General features: G+C 36.7%; 1 protein-coding gene and 1 long non-coding RNA gene across 8 annotated transcripts in view; one reads left to right on the top strand and one right to left on the bottom strand.

Annotated features, from left to right (window-relative positions):
- LpR1 (Lipophorin receptor 1) overlaps positions 1 to 18,505 on the top strand; it is a 217,739-nt gene that overhangs the window by 6,165 nt on the left and 193,069 nt on the right. For all 7 annotated transcript variants that reach the window (XR_016323122.1, XM_089727593.1, XM_089727591.1 and 4 more), the window contains exon 2: positions 15,451 to 15,573. Coding sequence is in view for 6 of the 7 variants with exons in the window: in XM_089727593.1 (XP_089583719.1) it covers positions 15,451 to 15,573 (123 nt within the window). In the remaining variant the exon portion in view is untranslated. The remainder of the gene's footprint in view (positions 1 to 15,450; positions 15,574 to 18,505) is intronic.
- LOC149502926 (uncharacterized) lies at positions 1,051 to 2,440 on the bottom strand. Its single transcript, XR_016323125.1, has 3 exons — positions 2,327 to 2,440; positions 1,409 to 1,517; positions 1,051 to 1,194 (listed from the first exon to the last, which is right to left on the bottom strand). It is a non-coding gene; the product is annotated as an uncharacterized LOC149502926 (long non-coding RNA).

The raw sequence follows: 18,505 nt of genomic DNA, 5'->3' as shown, positions 1-18,505 counted from the left end.
TTATGCCACGACGGCATCATGAGTGCATAATGGTACTTATTGGTAGAAAAACTAATTAACTATGTGCAGATTCAAAATACGCCCCACGATCAGCAAGCTACGATAACATTACAGATTCGATGACTAAATTGGTTGCAAATAATTTTGCTAAAGAAAATGTACTACTGTACAGGATAAATATTAAATAATTCACCCAAAAGCAATCACTAAGCGTTAAATACGTACCACATATTCAAGCGAAAGTTATTACAATGAAGTACCCTTATGTTATATATTCAGCATATGCTGTGGATTTAGGTAGAACAGTAAATAATGATACTACCCAAACACTTACAGTTTAGTTACTCTCTCTCTCTTGTATTATTACAAAGTTGTTTACTAACTTTGTTTTCCGGTTTACTTGGATAAACGTGTCCGGTTTTAACAGCATTACTAAATTCTTTGTAATTAATTATTCTATTAAATCTACTGCAGTAATGTAAGTGAGTACTATAATTTAATTATGGATGAGCTTCCTCTGCCTAGAGTACACTGTTAATCGTCTTATCAAAAGTATAAAATTATATTATCTACCTCTTTAAATTGTTAAAGCATTTTTGTAAGTTCCGATTTTAATAAAATACGTCTATTACAAATTAATTTCTGTCTAACTGTGAAAACTACATGATAATTCCTTCAGTAGTCCGCGAACAAACAATAAGACAGAAAAACATTCTAAGAAAAGGTTTATTCATGTTCTATTACCCTTCTTTACCCTTTCTATTTCCTTCTTCTATTCCTCTCCTCAGTCCGGAGACATCGGATTCAACTGTTTTAATATTTTTTATTTATATATCGATTTACGATAATCGAATCGGATCATACGATGTTCATAAGATCAAAGAATCATAATTTTAAATTCAGAACCTTATGTAAGTTTATGTAGGTACTCGTCATTATTATATAATCATCGACTCATGGAGATTATAATGTAAAAAGGTGTTGATAGAAAATATATTATGTAATTCAATAGGTACATGTTTTATTTGCTCAATTGGTAAACATATACTATTTCCGTATTCGTACATACATAGATCGGCGGTATTCTTACATCTTTATTGTGTGCTACTTCACAAAATAGGAGGCTGCATCTACGTTTTGGTGTTGGCAGTCTTCGGTGTCCATTTGAGACAGGGTCAGCCGAGATAGTTTTTTCTAATGAAAAAGAGTTAGTTGTATTTATTATACATAAAAATCTCTCATGGCTGCAGTTGACAGGTCGTTTGAAAAGAAACCCGTCGTATTGATTGAAAATCGACATGTGGTTCCAATATGAGGAATAATTCCATAGATTATCCATTGTACACTGGAATGCATATGCAATAACGGCTCAATTAGGGTCCGCTGCCAAGTCCAATGCGACACTTACCGTTGACCTCGATCCTATTGAACCGTTGTCATTAAGCCTCACTGCTGCTGTATGCTATGTTGCTGATACAGACAGACGGCGTCCGATAAACGAGGGTTAGATCTCAGCCCTGGAATTCAATATCGAAACTCCCATTTGAATTTGACCACTCAATTAAATGGTGTAAGATCTAATGTCCTTTGAATGGGGATTTACTATATGTCGTTATGTGTGTGCGACACTTATTGGCTCGCAGCGAGTATTAATTGCGAATGCTGCGGATATGCAAGCGACCAGTGCCAATCGAATGTTATTGTTGTTTTTGTGCCGTTGTTTGTGTATTAATATTTCAATGTCTAGCCCGTTTTAGTTTCTCAAAAGAATATAAAAAAAAAAAAAAAAAAAACTGTAACTAAAAGCAATGTCAGTGCTGGGACACAAAACTAATTTGGCACATTAACACATTTAGCAACTAAGAATTCATAGTCCCAAGGTTTTGTCGCATTTAATGTCGCATTTTGATATTTCGTATTAAGTATGTCAATTAATTTTGGGTCTGTTTTCGTTCACTAATAATTAAATTTACTTCCAATAGTAACAGTTCTTAAATATGAATAAAGACCAAATAACAAAGTTTTATTCTGTGATACGACTTTATTACAAAACTTTCTTCAATATTACTATTATTTGTTTAGTTCCTGAACTTTTCTGCTCTTTTGTCTATATCATTTAGATAGAGATCTAACTTGAAATTAATACCATTCATTTATTCTTTATATTTATTTTCCAGCTAAACGTGAATATTCTATTTGGTAATTAGTAATTAGTGGTCATAGAGGCACGTATCATTCTAAAATACACCTTTTTATTGAATTAAATCGCATCGCATTATGTTATGATACTACTAATATAACTAATGTACTGTGATAGAAATCTTACCTTGCAACTTGTGGGTCTTTTCTTTGAAAAAGCGGTGCGTCACGGTAATCGTGATCACAACGAATGTGGCCGCCTGCAACTACATATCCAACCCAAGCGACGGGGCAACGCAAAGCCGCCGTCGAACATAACATGTCTTGTCAGATCCTTTAGGATCCACTCTCAGTGCTTGTAGGATCTCAAGTACCGGTCAATGTTCTCGTGGAACTCGTCGAATACGACGGAGAGTTCAACCTGAAGACTAGCCCATTGACACAACCCACTCAGTTTCTCGCCGGATGTTCTCAATGGGTCGCGATTCTGATCCGGTGGTAGATTCAGCGAAGCACTGCTCTTACTAGGGCAAGTGTTAAGAAATTCTCTGAAGTTGAACCCGTGAGCTCACTTACCCGCGCGTTCCTGGAATAGATCATAGACTAATAAATAGTGTAAAAAAATGTGGATCTGGAGGGGTTCTTTGATTATCCCTCAGTTTTATATCGTAATCGTGGCCGTCGTCGTCTCCCGGATGTCATTCGGAAGAGTAACCCGGTCGGCGGTGGATCGCGTTGTAATCCGGTCGATCTCGGATTAACACTGCGAGGCTGGTTGTGCCGCTGTCTGGAAGTGTTGACCGCGGAAACCCCCGTACTTTGGCCGGATTTTGACTCGGGACGTAGATCGGACGTCTGAGAGAGAGTGCAAGGGGAGCCACTTAGTTGGTAGTGCCCTAAAACTTCCTTGGGCCCGCGGTCTGCTCCCAACGTCTGCAAACCGTCAAGATCCACATACCCTGCGCCCCCTAGGCGCGGAAACCTCAAATGAGGATGGGCGCCCTGCCCGGAAAACAAATTATAATAATAATTTCGTTCTAGAATGAACTTCCCTCCACAGTGCTTCCCAAGAGCTATACCTTTTTAAAACGAGGTTTAAAAAGATCTAGACTGAAAAGAAAAGATCTATAAGGAATTAGGTATATATCTAATAAAGACAATGTCGTATACACTTCAAAATGATTGTTTCACGTAAAGTTACACATTCATAATGGTCTAATAGTATGACTCCCTCTGGGAAAGTTCTCGATTAACATATTCACACAAATTCAATGGGACAAATTTCCGGCACGCTTGTTCATATGTATAAGCAACAACACATCGGTTATATGTGAACAATGAGTTGAGTTGTCAATTCATTGAAATCAATTATTGGTGTATTTCTGGAAATTTGTATTCATGCTATAATATATATGAAGCCGTGCTTTATTTGTTTTCACTGATCTTGAAGGTATGGCTAGTTGTCACAAGAAGAAAATGTAGTTTATGTATTCGTAAATCAATATACGAAATCTAACTTCCGACTTTGTAAACATAAATACAATGTACATGTAAATATATTATTGTAAGTAATTATGAGGGTGATTTGTAATTAGGTAACCTACGTTAGGTTCGTTCAAAAACCAGTGAGCGCAGTAGCTTTATTTATTTATTTCTTAGATGACTGGACGAGCTCACAGCCCACCTGATGTTAACTGATTACTGGAGTCATAGACATTTACAACGTAAATGCGCCACCCAACTTGAGATATAAGTTTTAAGGTATCAGTATAGTTAGAACGGCTGCCCCACCCTTGAAACTGAAACGCATTACTGCTTCACGGCAGAAATAGGCCGGGCGGTGGTACCTACCCGTGCGGACTTACAAGACGTCCTACCACCAGTAATTACGCCAATTATAAGTTTGCGGGTTTGATTTTTATTACACGATTGTATTCCTTCACCGTGGAAGTCAATCGTGAACATTTGTTAAGTTCGCATTTTAATAGAAAAATTGGTACCCGCCTGCGGGATTCGAACACCGGTGCATAGCTAGATACGAATTCATCGAACGTCTTATCCTTTAGACCACGACGACTACTATCCTACTATGCTAGATGAACAGAAGATTAAGATATTAACGTTTTTGGCCCCGCCTATAACATCTTCGGCCACTGAGTCCCGTATAAATCGTGGGCCACATATAGGAAAATAAAATAAAAACATACCCAATTCTCTCACTAATAAAAGCGAGTAGAAGTTTCTCTCTAAGATTCATTTTAAATATCGTTTATCTAGGTACTGAAAGATATTCGAAGACAAGCAAAAACAGTCATAATGTGTCTGTCGGTAATAATACTAATAATGTACGTTACATAATTTTCCATACAATGTACACAACAAAACGGCGCATATAATCCTGCGCGTCTGCACCTCTGAAAGTATTATTTATATCTAAATTATGTTATTAATATATTAAATTATAAATATGTTTGTCTGACACGTTTTTATATCCAAAACACATATTTTTATGCCGCCTCCCCCCCCCTAGTGAAGTACTTACTGGAGTCTATAAAATCACTAAGTGAATTTGGCTACCCATCTTGGGTCATTCGTTTCAGGTCTTTACTGTATGATACAATGGCTATCTCACCGTTCAAACAGGAACGTACTACTTATAGCTTTTCAACAGAGATAGTAACCTAGCCGTGTGAGCCCACAAGACGCCTTACTAACAACAAAAAAATATTTTTTTACATGTTTAATTTTATACAAATAGTTTCAACCCTGAAACATAATATAAGTAACTTTTTCACGGTACTGCTGGGCACGGGTCTCCGTCTGTGCGATATAAATTGTATTACCTGTAGGCGGAGCTGCGGGGGAAAGCTAGTTCGTTAATAAAGGTAGATGAAAATAGAGTAATTAATGCAGAGCATATTAGTGGTTGCTATCGGTGTATGATATGTGATATGGAAGGAAATAAAGTTGGTTGCACTTCAAAAATTGAGATATAATAAGAGATATAATATGTTAATGTATCTTTGAGTCGATTAATATATATGTTAATGTATCTTTGAGTCGATTTGAGTCGATTAATGTATGTATCTTTGAGTCGATTAAGTTAAAACCCGATATAGATAAAGTACAAAGGGGATGGCCCATTTTAGGCCCAAAGCGGACAATAGATTATAGAAAAAATACTTATTGCATTAATTTTGTCATAAATAAATATGCATTTACTTTCTTGCAAATAAGCGCCACTACAGTTTACAATAAGTAGTTTAAAAAAAGTAACTCTATTGAAAAAACAAGGATTTTTATTTTTGCGGGAAAAATATTGCCAGCTTCAAATCCTTTTACGTATAAAGTAAATATTTTGAGTATACATATAAATAAATCATTTTAAGTATTATCATTAATCAAACGATTTTAATGAATTTTATGCACATAAAATAACATCGAAGACATACCCATTGGACTTTAACTTGTAACTATACTTGAGACCTTAGAACTTATATCTCAAGGTGGGTGGCGCATTTACGTTGTAGATGTCTATGGGCTCGAGTAACCACTTAGCAACACCAGGGTGGCTGTGAGCTCGCCCACCCATCTAAGCAATAAAAAAAACTTTACTAGTATTGTTATTTAAATATGTACAACTAAAACAAAAACATAAAAAATAATGTGTACTCGTAAAAAAAAGATTAAGATATAAATCAATCGATTAAGATATAAAAAAAATTAAGATATAAATAAAATCGGTTATTTAAAAAAATAATCGATATATGAATTTCATGTAATTATTTTTCTTTATACTGACAACACTGAATTCAATCTGACTGACTGATACTTCGCTTGCTGCTTGTGGTGTTGTGCTTGCGTACAAAATGGATGTGTTTTGATTTTTCTTCGATTTATTTTACTTTTATCAATAACGTTTCATACTACGACTAAAAAACATTGTGTGAATTGTGGTTTTACCCTGACCGAGATTTAAAACCGTGTATATGCTCTCCTTTGCTATTTTTAGATGATACTAATTGTGTATGAAGATGAAGAAAATATAGATATTTAAAGAATTAAGTGTGTTTTTATACCCTATTGGATAAAAATACATTAGGAACATCTTAAACATTAAGAAAAGAAAAGTTCTTGAAGTATCTCACAATCCGACACTTATTTATATAGAAAATTAACCTCAAAACGAGTTTTTATTTTTATTATATTTTTTATAATAGTGGCGTCAATTTCAATATATTTTTTAGATATCCAATACATTTAAGAATTTGAATCAGTACATTTTTATAGTAATATTTGATGTCCATCTTGGGCCTAGCACACTATGGAGAGTGGGCAATCCCCTTTATGTCATGCACACAATCAACTAAGCTAAGTGAGTATTCTGCAATTATTCTTGAAATGCTCCTAAGGGTACGCCGCTTGACGGGAGAAGCATAGCTTAGCTTACGTAGCAACGGATTGGCATGCTTAGCTGACCCAAACTCATATCTTTCGGCTAATTCGCATAGCTTAGGTTACAAAGTTTACGGTCTGCACAAAAGTATGAAAAATTACCCCTGCCGTGCGAGTTACGCTGTTAACTAACTTAGAGCTTGCGTTATGCTTTTTGTTTTCTAAAAGTATATAGGGCAAACTATGTTACAAATTATTTGATGTTTGTTTAGTGCTCTTAACGCTAATATCGGGTAGTGATACCTCGAGATATTAGTTCGAATTCTCAATTAAAGTGGATTACAGCTGTCCCACCCTAGAAAGTATATTGTGTACACTCTTATTCTGTATCTTTCTTAAACAAACGCTGGATGTTTATATTCGTTCGTAAACACGTACAATGTACTGTTGTGAGTAATAAAAAGTTACATTTAAATAAAACACATCCCATAATTCGTCTCTAACTTCGCAGCAATAAACTCTTCACCGACACATCTCCGTTGCTCATCACTAAGCTTACCTACTTTTTATGGAGTCTCATGAAATTTTGAACGTTGCTCGAGCGGCGCGTTGGCGTCTCTGATGCGGAAAGTTTGCGCATTAGCGCGACCGGAAAAAGGGGATGAAAAAGTTAAGGAAAGTTTTGCGTTCGTAGACACTAAAACCGGATTTCAACTTTCTATGCTCGGTTAAAAATTTAATTCTTGAATCGGAGTAATGGACCTGTTTCTAGGGTTTTTGTTTGTAACGTAACGATCTTTATTATACTTACTGTATGATGGAACTAAGTGGGAAACTATTTCATCATCATCTTAGGCCTTACAGCGCAGGCTAGGCCTTAGTCTGGTCCAGTATGTTTCTCCAGATTGCTCTGTTCAAGGCTTTCTGCCTATTTATACCCAGTAAAATCAACATTCAACTACGTTTTATATAATTTTTAATACTTGAGATTGAAAAACGGCTCAACTATATTTGTAAAACATCTTTCTGACACAACATTATACACCGTCCTTACGTAATGCTTATAATTTTCGATAATTTCATAGAATCAATCTTGGGAATGCCTAAGCCAGTTTCAAAATTGATGAAAGACTGGATTACCGAAATACGATTAGCATTAAATCGATAGGATTAGTTTTTGAACAAACTGAAAATGCAGATATACCGAAAATGAGCAACTAACGAGAATAGTTAAACGGGTCTGTAATTTACATACAGATTGGCTTCAGGGATAAACGCTCGATTTGTATTCAAACAGAGGAACCCGGCTCAGTGGTCGAGGAGTATTTATCCAATCCAGGATTTAAATCGGCCTCACTATCATCTGCTTATCAAAGTCGCTTACTTTTATTATCATGGCTACAAGGGACACACATAAATACAGTATTGTTATCTTAGGTACTCAAAGCCTCATTTTTAACCCTCAGGATATTGACCACGTTTACATTTTTATCTTGGATAGATACATTTACGGCCCGTCTAATAGTTTCCGTAAGCTATAAGTAACATACTCCACCTTGCGAGATAAGGTTCAAGTCATAATTGCACGGTTTAATGGATTTCGTAACATTGAACTCTTTTTGGTTTAAATTTTTGAAATAAATGTTCAAATGGTAAGGAATTCTCGTGAAAATCTTCTTGACCGCAGAATGAGTGTGAGTACAGAAAACCAGTATTCAATAGGAGATCATGGAGTTGCGAATTAGACAGCTATGGAAGGAACCGATATCTTACAAGTATTAAGATCCGCTCATTGATGTATTAAAAAACCCATGGATCCGCTAGTGAACAAACGTTTTCTGTTTTTAAGCGTGACAAAACTATAGTTTATAATATCTTCGTAAATTTTACGGCAAGCACTTGAAATGAAGTCTGTTTGTTGTTTTCTTGCTGCGGTTAAATGTGTACCGTGAATCGAAGGCATTGAAAATTAGTCATCATGGTTCATTCCTATTTGTGCTGCGCATGATGTATAGCGTTGACTCATTTACTGAATCTATGAATACATTCATGACACGGACAAAAACAGGTGACAATAAACACAGTTCATGTAATAGGTAATATCGGTACAGAGTGCTGCAAAAAAGTCACAAGTTTATTCCAGATAATTCGATTTGTGAGAGTATAGAATGCGATTATACGTTGTCTGGCTTCAAATTGTTTTGGATGGATCATATTCCGATGATGCAATGAAAACCGAGCACGCTTCTTAGAATTTACTAAGGAATCCTTTATGCAACAAGCACACAACGCTTCTTCTTAGAGTGATTTTGACAAATTTTACAAACACACAAAATATAGTGTCACAAGTAATTTTTGTCAGCCTCAAGACATGAGGTCGAAGACTCATTTGTATAGGAGTAATTATTCTATTCTTCAAACCATATTGCTCACCGATAGTATCTTCTGGACGATTGAACCAACCAAACCTTCCCACAATCACACGACCACCAATAACAGCTTAATGAAAAAAAGTCGTAGCTTGAGGCATTACTAACTACAAAGTCACAACTTCAGTTAACATTAACTGTTTGTTACGGTGATATAATAATAGTTAAAGTTAATAAGAAAGATCAAAAATATTTCTGGCCTAGGCAAAAGTCAACAAGATAAAGTTTAAAATTATGACAGACGTGCAACTCACTCGCGATAGCGTAATTCTTGAGCGTTCGAGCCAAGACTCGCTTTCTTATTATCATATAATTTCAGACAACTTATAAAAGTGATTAAAGCACCAATATTGTGTTATGGGAAATCGTAATTGTCTGCTCATTTTAATTAAAAATTATTTAATATAAATTCTTGAGCGAGTCCCCTTTTCGAAAGCCAATAAGAACTTTCCGGGGATTAGTATTGTGCTCTGTGGCGAAACTTCGTGCCGATCAAAAGACGAATTCTTGTGAATTACTAATTATAATTCAAGATAATTTTCAGTTGAAATTATTGGATTCCAAAAAAGAAAAATTGTCGTATTGTCGTGAACATTGTATTCACCAAAATACAGACAAGTCAAAAGGAGACCTACTTACTAAAAATTTTACTTAACACCTGGCACATGTGAAGAACAATTTTTTTTGAGTCTTTACTATTCATGATTTAGCACGTGATTTAATTTAACGAAACTAGACTTGAGTATGATATTGAGGAATTAAATAAAGGTATTTTTCGTCGCAGCCGAAAACACAAATAACAGTTTAACCATTGTTAGGTTACCATATCTCATGAGACTTCACTACAATTTTTGCGTTTAATATTTTTTTAATTTTTTTTTATTGCTTTATTTAATTTTTAATTAATTAATTTGTATGATTGTATGATTTTTTTAATTAATTTTTAATAAATTTAATTTTTAAATATTAAATACTTAAATAATAAATTTAATTAAAAAATTTATTATTTATTTAATATTTTTATATTATATTATTAATAAAGACATTATAAGTTTTTTAATTGCCTAATCTACTATTTTTATTCAATATTGATTCCTCAATATTATTACCTTTAATTAATATTAATTACAAACATGTCGATATCGCGTAGAAGAGTGTGGTTCATGTAAACCCAACCTACAAATTCAGTCCAGTTCGGTCGATTCGCTCTCAATGAGACAGACATGAGAGCTCTCCACGCAGATTGGATGTCAGTCTGCTTTTAGCGCAACAGCCCTCCAGATTAAAGTAATTACTGTCCTTTGGCTGGAACTAGACTGTGTCACATAGGTATTCTTGCTTTAAAATTCTGACACTGCATTTTCATTAAATGTTACGTAGAAATAAACTGTTCATTTTGTAAACTAGATTATCACACATAATTACAACTATAGATTGAATTCTTTTTTACACATTAAGCGAGCGTTAGTCTTTGTAAAAAATAAGATTATTCCATAGAAACAGTGGCGAATTGTCAGTCTGCCATTGTTTATGTCCAGAAACGGTGTTTAACGTTTCGTATTAAGTGACTGGCACAATGATTTTTATTTTACTAACATTAACAAAAAGTACGTCTTAGTGGGGATCACCAGTTACCTGTTGACAAAGAAGTTAACTCAAGGTGTAGTTTTGGAATGAAGTAGGAAGCGATCTGTCGTTGCCGGCCGTAGTGCGGAGGATGGTCGGCAGCGCAGAGTCGTGGGACGCGGTGATGTCCTTCTGCGACGACGTGATGTCGCAGAAGGAAACTGCGGAACGGGAGAGGGAGATCTCGATTCCCTTCCCCGGCTGCAGAATGCGCACCGGCCGCAGGCCCTTTTCCGCCCCCCATGAATAGGTCCAGGGGCGAGGGACTTGGGAAAGCCCCCGCCCCCTATTCGATGGACCCGAGACGGAGGCGCGTGTGGGTGTCGGCGCGTGCCTCTGAGGCGATGCACGGGGTAGCTGAACACCTCACTACCCCTTGCAGGAGACGAGGCCTGGACAGACCGGGCCAGCCCTGGTGTGGGGCTGCGGAAGAATTTCGATTCCCGCGGCCCCGCGCGCACCTGTGTGGAAACACCGGGGTGGTTTTAGCCGGTAGGAGTCCGGCATGCCCCTCCGCCTTTCCCCAGGCGGAGGTAGTCCATGAAGATTTCACCCGGAAAAAAAAGGTGTAGTTTTGGCAGCGCCGCTTGAGGAGCATACACAAATACATGAGATTTTTTTGTATGCCTCACAATAATTAAATAAAAAGAGACTATTGAATATACAAGGCTACATAATAGTTTAAGAACTGATAATGGGTTCGAAACACTGTGCACTTAAATGAAATTATGTTTTAATTTCTACGCTACGAAACTGTGTTTCGGTCCAGTTATGTTCCAAGAGAGACCAAAGTTTGTTACGTTCATTAAGATTACGAGACTAATTCCACACGATGCAGTTCTGTGAGATAGCTGCGGTTGTGTAATGTTGGTACAATGTACTGTTTGAATGGTTTGCTTTCAATATGAGTTATAAACGCTAATTAGGTGTCGGGCAAAGTTTTTAGAACAATCAGCAAATATAAGATTAGTGCTGCTTTGATAGTTTTTCTTATTGGTACAGTTAAGCATGAATGATCAGACAGGTTTACAGGCTTTTTAATTATTTTTTTTATTTTATATTTATATATTTATTGCTTGGATGGGTGGACGAGCTCACAGCCCACCTGGTGTTAAGTGGTTACTGGAGCCCATAGACATCTACAGCGTAAATGCGCCACCCATCTTGAGAAATAAATTCTAAGGTCTCAGTATAGTTACAACGGCTGCCTCACCCTTCAAACCGAAACGCATTAATGCTTCACGGCAGAAATAGGCAGGGCGGTGGTACCTACCCGTGCGGACTCACAAGAGGTCCTACCACCAGTAATTACGCAAATTATAATTTTGCGGGTTTGATTTTTATTACACGGTGTTATTCCTTCACCGTGGAAGTCAATCGTGAACATTAAAATTTGTTAAGTACGTATAATATTTCATTACAAAAATTTGAACCCGCCTGCGGGATTCGAACACCGGTGCATCGCAAGATACGAATGCACCGGACGTCTTATCCTGTTGTAAAGCCTTTATTTATTGAAATCTAATTAAGGGTATCCACTTTCCTCCCTACCTATTCGCTGGTAGCCTAGGGGGCTATTCCAGCTACGCCCTGACGGGAGTATCCACCTTGACATTTATTCACACGATTAGTTCGCGCTAATAACAGGAAAAACCGACCTCTTCATTGGTCCCTTTCGTCGGTCACTTTTTTGAGGGCCTATGGTTATCCTGAGTACTTTTTGGACTACCCCACCGTTCTATAATCAAGGTATCTTTCGATTGCTAATTCTCGTGAATCTCCTCATTTCTAAATTGATTTTGCAAGAAAATTACAAACCATACTCTTAGTGTATATCTGTAGGTGCTATAAAACGAATTTCCTTGTTTTCGGAATATAATACTATCATTATAGTAAATGTTAACACAAGCGGATGTTGCACACAATGTGAGCAAAATATGTAAAGGTTATAATAAAACAAAACAGACAATATTTTTTTTCTAAAAAAAAGTTCGCCGGATCTTCTCAGTGGGTCGCGTTTCCGATCCGGTGGTAGATTCTGCGAAGCACTGCTCTTGCTAGGGCCAGTGTTAGCAACACTCCCGGTTTGAGCCCCGTGAGCTGACCTACACGTCAAGGAGAAGCTGAAATAGGTTCTCAAGGCTATCAGCATAGGTAGGGAAAAAAACAATTCTAACTCCAGTACGAGTAAACTGCTCCGTATACGTCAGCTATAGCCGACAGAGACCTGGTGGTCTTTGGGCTCAACGCCGTAGCGTCCTATGGGTGTAAGTTGGCAGTGAAAAATGTACTTCGAATAGAACTATTTAAATTATATGTGGTTTTAGTCGGATTAACTGCGTCATGCCCTGCTTGTCGCCCCCAAGACGTGAGCGATAGGAAGTTTGGTGATTTCCTCACCCAACCTCTTCCTGACCCAAAAAATAAGTCCATGTTATGGCTTCACCTGAATAATTTATAAAAGCAAACATGTATCTAAAGGGCAATGTTATTGAAAGCTAAATAAACATGAAACAACTTTTAATCGCATTCAAAAGTAATTGTTGTGTCTCAGGTGTTTATTTTCTAATGCTTTACAAAACATGTAACTTGCTCGCGAAAATTAATAAAGTATTACCAAAAACCAATTAGAAACACACATACCTACACATACTTTTTTTGTTTTTCTTTTAGAACCACTTAAGTGTGTATAGCTTTTCTAGGAAATTCCGAGTCAAACTTGATTAACTAGTAGACGTTATATAGCAATGTGATAACGTTTTTAATGCATTTAAATATAACAACGAACTCATTATATGAATTCAGAATGCCTATACTCGTAGATATTACAAAATGCCGCATCAATCCTACTAAAACATAAGATCTAAGTTTCAACATAGGAAAAAGTTAAAGTCTGTCAGTGCAAGTGCTGGTCATTATCTACGGTGAATAGCACAAAAATTCCATCCCAAGCTCTTGCAGTTTAGAGACCGTCTGTTGTGCTGAAGCAGCCGGGATGAGCGGTTAACTAGGACTGGTCGGAGATTCACGGGCATCTCGCATCGTTGCGGCCAGTTCCTCATAGTACACATAGACAGTAATGGTGCTGAAAACTGGTAGGAATCTGTGGTGAATTATACCACCGCTAGACCACCAATCAGTGACCATGACTTCTTTAAGGTTTGTACGGGCCAGCGCGCACATAATATTGCATACCGATGCATTTTACATCAAAGTCATTCATTTTCGAGTCAATTCGTGTACCGCTATCAGCAAGGCGTCGCGTACTCGCATAATGTCATTTTTATCATATAAATAATCATAATCAGTGTAATCATACCCGTATCAATAAACAATTAATCAGTATTGCAGTTGTTATCATTATCACAGCAGAGGGTTGTGTGGACAAACCCGTACAAGGTTAGTTTTCGTTTGGCGCATTGCCTAGGTGATGTTCTAGGGTCAAACCAACATGATGACCGCTTACGATTATCAAAAAGAATCCATTATTCATCGCAAGTGACAGTGCGGTTCAGAATCCTTTCGCTTCTGTGTCTGTTGAGCAATACAAGGCACACTTTAATGCGCATTGCTAACAGGAAGGAACTCATATTCCATAATTACTAGTTTTTTTATCGTATTCATTAAAAAGGGTAAAATATAGTGAATACAAAACACGAATTAATAAACCAATAATTTAATTCGAAAATAGGATCAAATTTTTTATTTCAATAAAATTCATTTAAATTTAGAATTTTCTTATAAATTACATTTAAAATGGCCAGTATTGTAAAACGGCACCTTCATAGGTTCTTCATAGCTTCATAGGTAGGTAAACATTATTATTACTGAAGTTCTTTTTAGAAATTGTTTTTAAATCGAAAAACAACGATTAAAATCATTGACATAAATTTTATTTACGGCGACATCCGATAGCCCATAGCATACAATTGGGACGGTCTTCTCGAAAATATTGCAACATAAATCAAGGACGAACAGAGCAGCTCTGGCTATTGTATCGACCAGTCCAATTCCTTTCTGTCCATTACATAATGGACTTACAAAGACTGCTTAGGATCATGGAAATGTATGTCCGATCGCGTTCTCGACGTTACAGCCTCGTTTGAGTTATAAGCGAAGTTTTGATAGCCTATTTCCTTCTATTATGTTTTTTATTATCAGTATGTACATTGGGCGTGTTCTGCTTTTAGGTTTCTGAATACAAAGATTAATGTCTTAATTTTGCCTTTTTTTATTGTCATCTTGAGAATTGATTTGGGTAAAGTGCAAACGATAATGCTATTTATTATTGTATTGATGGGTGTACCAGCTCACAGCCCACCTGATGTTGAGTGGTTACTGGAGCCCATAGACATCTACAACGTAAATGCCGCCACCCACATAGAGATATTAGTTGTAAGGTCTCAGTATAGTTACAACGGCTGCCCCACCCTACATACAAACCGAAACGCATTGTGGACCCCTGTGGACTCACAAGAGGTCCTACCACCAGTAATTACACAAATTATAATTTTGCGGGTTCGATTTTTATTACACGGTGTTATTCCTTCACCGTGGCAATCAATCGTGAACGTTTGCTAAGTACGTATTTCATTAGAAAAATTGGTACCCGGCATTTCGTCTGGTCGTCTTGACCCCTTGTGGGGGCACTGGTCGGGCCTCGGGAAAATTCCCTTTACGTGGGCTAGCCATCATACCAACCACTCATATTTATTTATGCTAAATACATAAGCGCTTGCTTAGTTATATAAACAAAATTGAATCCATTTTACTGATCAACGCTAAAACTGTCAATGCGATAAATTCATTCATTAAAGTGTTTAATTTCCTCATATTGTAATGATTGCAATGTTTGCTTCAGATGGCGCATGTCCAATGAAGCAATTCCAGTGCGCGAACGGGAAATGCATACCGATGACTTGGGTGTGCGAGGGAGACGACGACTGCGGCGATAACTCTGATGAAAGCATAGAGGAATGTAAAGGTATGTAGGTGTTCTCATTTTAAATCCCGTATTTGAGGATCTCTAATATGTCTTGTTTACAGTACACGATCCCAATTCGCTGTTACTATCAAGAAACATGATACATTTGCAGATACATTTGTTGCAAATTCTCATCACTCGTCATACGTTGAGTATAATACTGTGTTGGCAATTATATGAGAAGTGTCAATCGCAATAACTAATTATACAATTTAAAAGAATAAATGATGAGCAAAAGCATGAAACTCAGATAAACAAAGATAATTTTTAACATAATCATCATTGGTAGTCGTCTAATGCTGGACATAAGTATCTCCCAATTTACATAATTGAGCCCGGTGTTCGGCTCTCTTCATTCATTTATTGGCAGTCAACCTTCGTAAGTCATCGCTCCATCTAGCCGGGGTTCGTTACGTTTGCCAAAGCGAGGTTTTTATTTTTTATTTGTTAAGTCAGTACAGGGATCATGTACTTCAGCACTATGACTAACGCAAAATGTTATATCAAATCAAAGTTCAAATACATACAGTCATTTCTTGATACTATTCGCGCGCCATATTTTTTACAGCTAACCGTGAGAATACACACACATACACGAATTCTTTTTATTAGGTACATATATACAAACATTGGACTGGCGGCAGTCCTTATAAGCGGTCAGTATTCGAAAGTCGATCATGCCACCTCAAGGTTCAGATTTGGTATATTATTATATTCACAACAGAAGAGAAGAAGGCTCCGAAGTATTTTACCTGTTTTATTTATATAATAATATCGTCGTGGCCTAAAGGATAAGACGTCCGGTGTATTCGTATGTAGCGATGCACCGGTGTTAATCCCGCAGGCGGGTACCAATTTTTCTAATGAAATACGTACTCAACAAAATATGTTCACGATTGACTTCCATGGTGAAGGAATAACATCGTGTAATAAAAATCAAACCCGCAAAATTATAATTTGCGTAATCACTGGTGATAGGACCTCTTGGGAGTCCGCACGGGTAGGTACCACCACCCCGCCTATTTCCGCCGTGAAGCAGTAATGCGTTTCGGTTCGAAGGGTGGGGTAGCCGTTGTAACTATACTGAGACCGTAGAACTTATATCTCGAGGTGGGTGGCGCATTTACGTTGTGGATGTCTATGGGCTCCAGTAACCACTTAACACCAGGTGGGCTGTGAGCTCGTCCACCCATCTAATCAATAAAATAAATAAAAAATTTGTTTTGTTTTGTTGTCATCGTATTATTGAGACTGTTGACAAAACATTATATTCATAAGTAATCAAGGTCAAATCAATTTAACTCTCAGTTATAAATTACTGTTGACGCGCCTCCTGCTACCTTTATTGAACATAATACGTTTTCAGTGTAAGTTAATAAACAATTCATAGAATTTCGACTTTCAATTTTCAAAAGTTGCTTCTTGACTAAATATTTAATGAAGGGCAATAAATATTTGATACACGGTGTCTCTACAGAATATCCAGTTAGGTGAATCCGCTATTAAGATTCTCTAATCAAATTGTCCCAATATTCAAAGATCATTAGCGTTAAAATACAAAAAATACGGTTGAACGAAAAATATATTTAGAATATTATCTATAACATATTTATAATATTCTCTAATTAAACAAGAGTATACTGGTACCAACGTATTCTACAAGCCAGCAAAAGGTACAGAACCAAAAAGTGACACATGTGTCTCAAGTTGTTGCTTAAAGAAGCAACTTTTAGCTAGACACTTATACTAGTGAAAATATACCTATCGCTACTATTGTATCAAACTAAAATACGGTAGTTAAATATATTAATAAAGTTCGAGGATTCTGAATAATAAGTGTACACGAGACGCAGATCAAAGACCTTTCGCGTCTACCACTAAGTAATATGAGACTGCCAAGTTTAATTACTAAGCGACAAAGATTCTCTCTCCGTACACACATAGTTATCGTAAAATACGGTATTGCAAATTATTCTGTGTGTGGTGAAGTATACACAAAGAGATTCCTCTTTACATAACAAAGGAGTCTTGTCAGCAAAAGATTACTGAAGTGAATGGTTTTTGTTATTAACAGAATTCCAATTGAAGACAAAATGGATAATCCAAATTTAGTAAAGAGGGTAGTTATTATATATAAAATAAACAATCAATTGTCAAACTTTTATGAACTTTTGTAGTTTAACGTCGGAAAGGCAAAAATTTATTAAGAAATTTCGTTGGTATAGAAGAGAAAAGAAATCGTTCGATTTATTAGAATCTACATTGAAAAAATGTTTTGTAGATTTTAAGTTTCTTTGTTGTTATACAAGATTGCGTTTGTTTGTGTTTTGTTTGTACGACTGAGTTGTTAAACTATGTGGTTGTTGTTGGCACTTCGGGGAGGTTTTATGGCGTAGTATGTTGACGAGTAAGGGTATGCGATTTGTCTCAACCGTACATAATAATATGTATGTATGTATGTATACATATAATTTAACGCTAACGCTGTTTATAACAAAGTTTATTATTTGGATACTTTACCAAGGATTTTAATTTTTTTTATTTTCTACCTATTCTGATAGCCTTGAGAGGCTATTTCAGTTTCTCCTTGACGTGTAGGTGAGCTCACGGGGCTCAAACCGGGAGTGTTGCTAACACTGGCCCTAGCAAGAGCAGTGCTTCGCAGAATCTACCACCAGATCGGAAACGCAACCCACTGAGAAGATCCGGCGAGAAACTCACTGGGCTGTGTCTATGGGTTAATTTACTCGTCGTGCCCTTCGTGGCAACCGACGGGTTCGGCGAGGACGGTGATCGGCCAAGAAATTACAGACCTAAGTTATATTTATATTAATTCGTCAGAAAAAAAATCGCTTTACATCACGGCCCACCTCGCGTTAAATGGTGGGCACAGACACCAAAATATGAATGACGTCATTCGCCCTGAGACATG

This window comes from Bombyx mandarina, chromosome 05 (assembly GCF_030267445.1).
Source record: "Bombyx mandarina strain Sakado chromosome 05, ASM3026744v2".
Classification (NCBI taxonomy): Eukaryota; Metazoa; Arthropoda; class Insecta; order Lepidoptera; family Bombycidae; genus Bombyx; species Bombyx mandarina.
The sequence above is the reverse complement of the archived record's forward strand: the minus strand, read 5'-3'. Positions and strand labels throughout refer to the sequence as shown.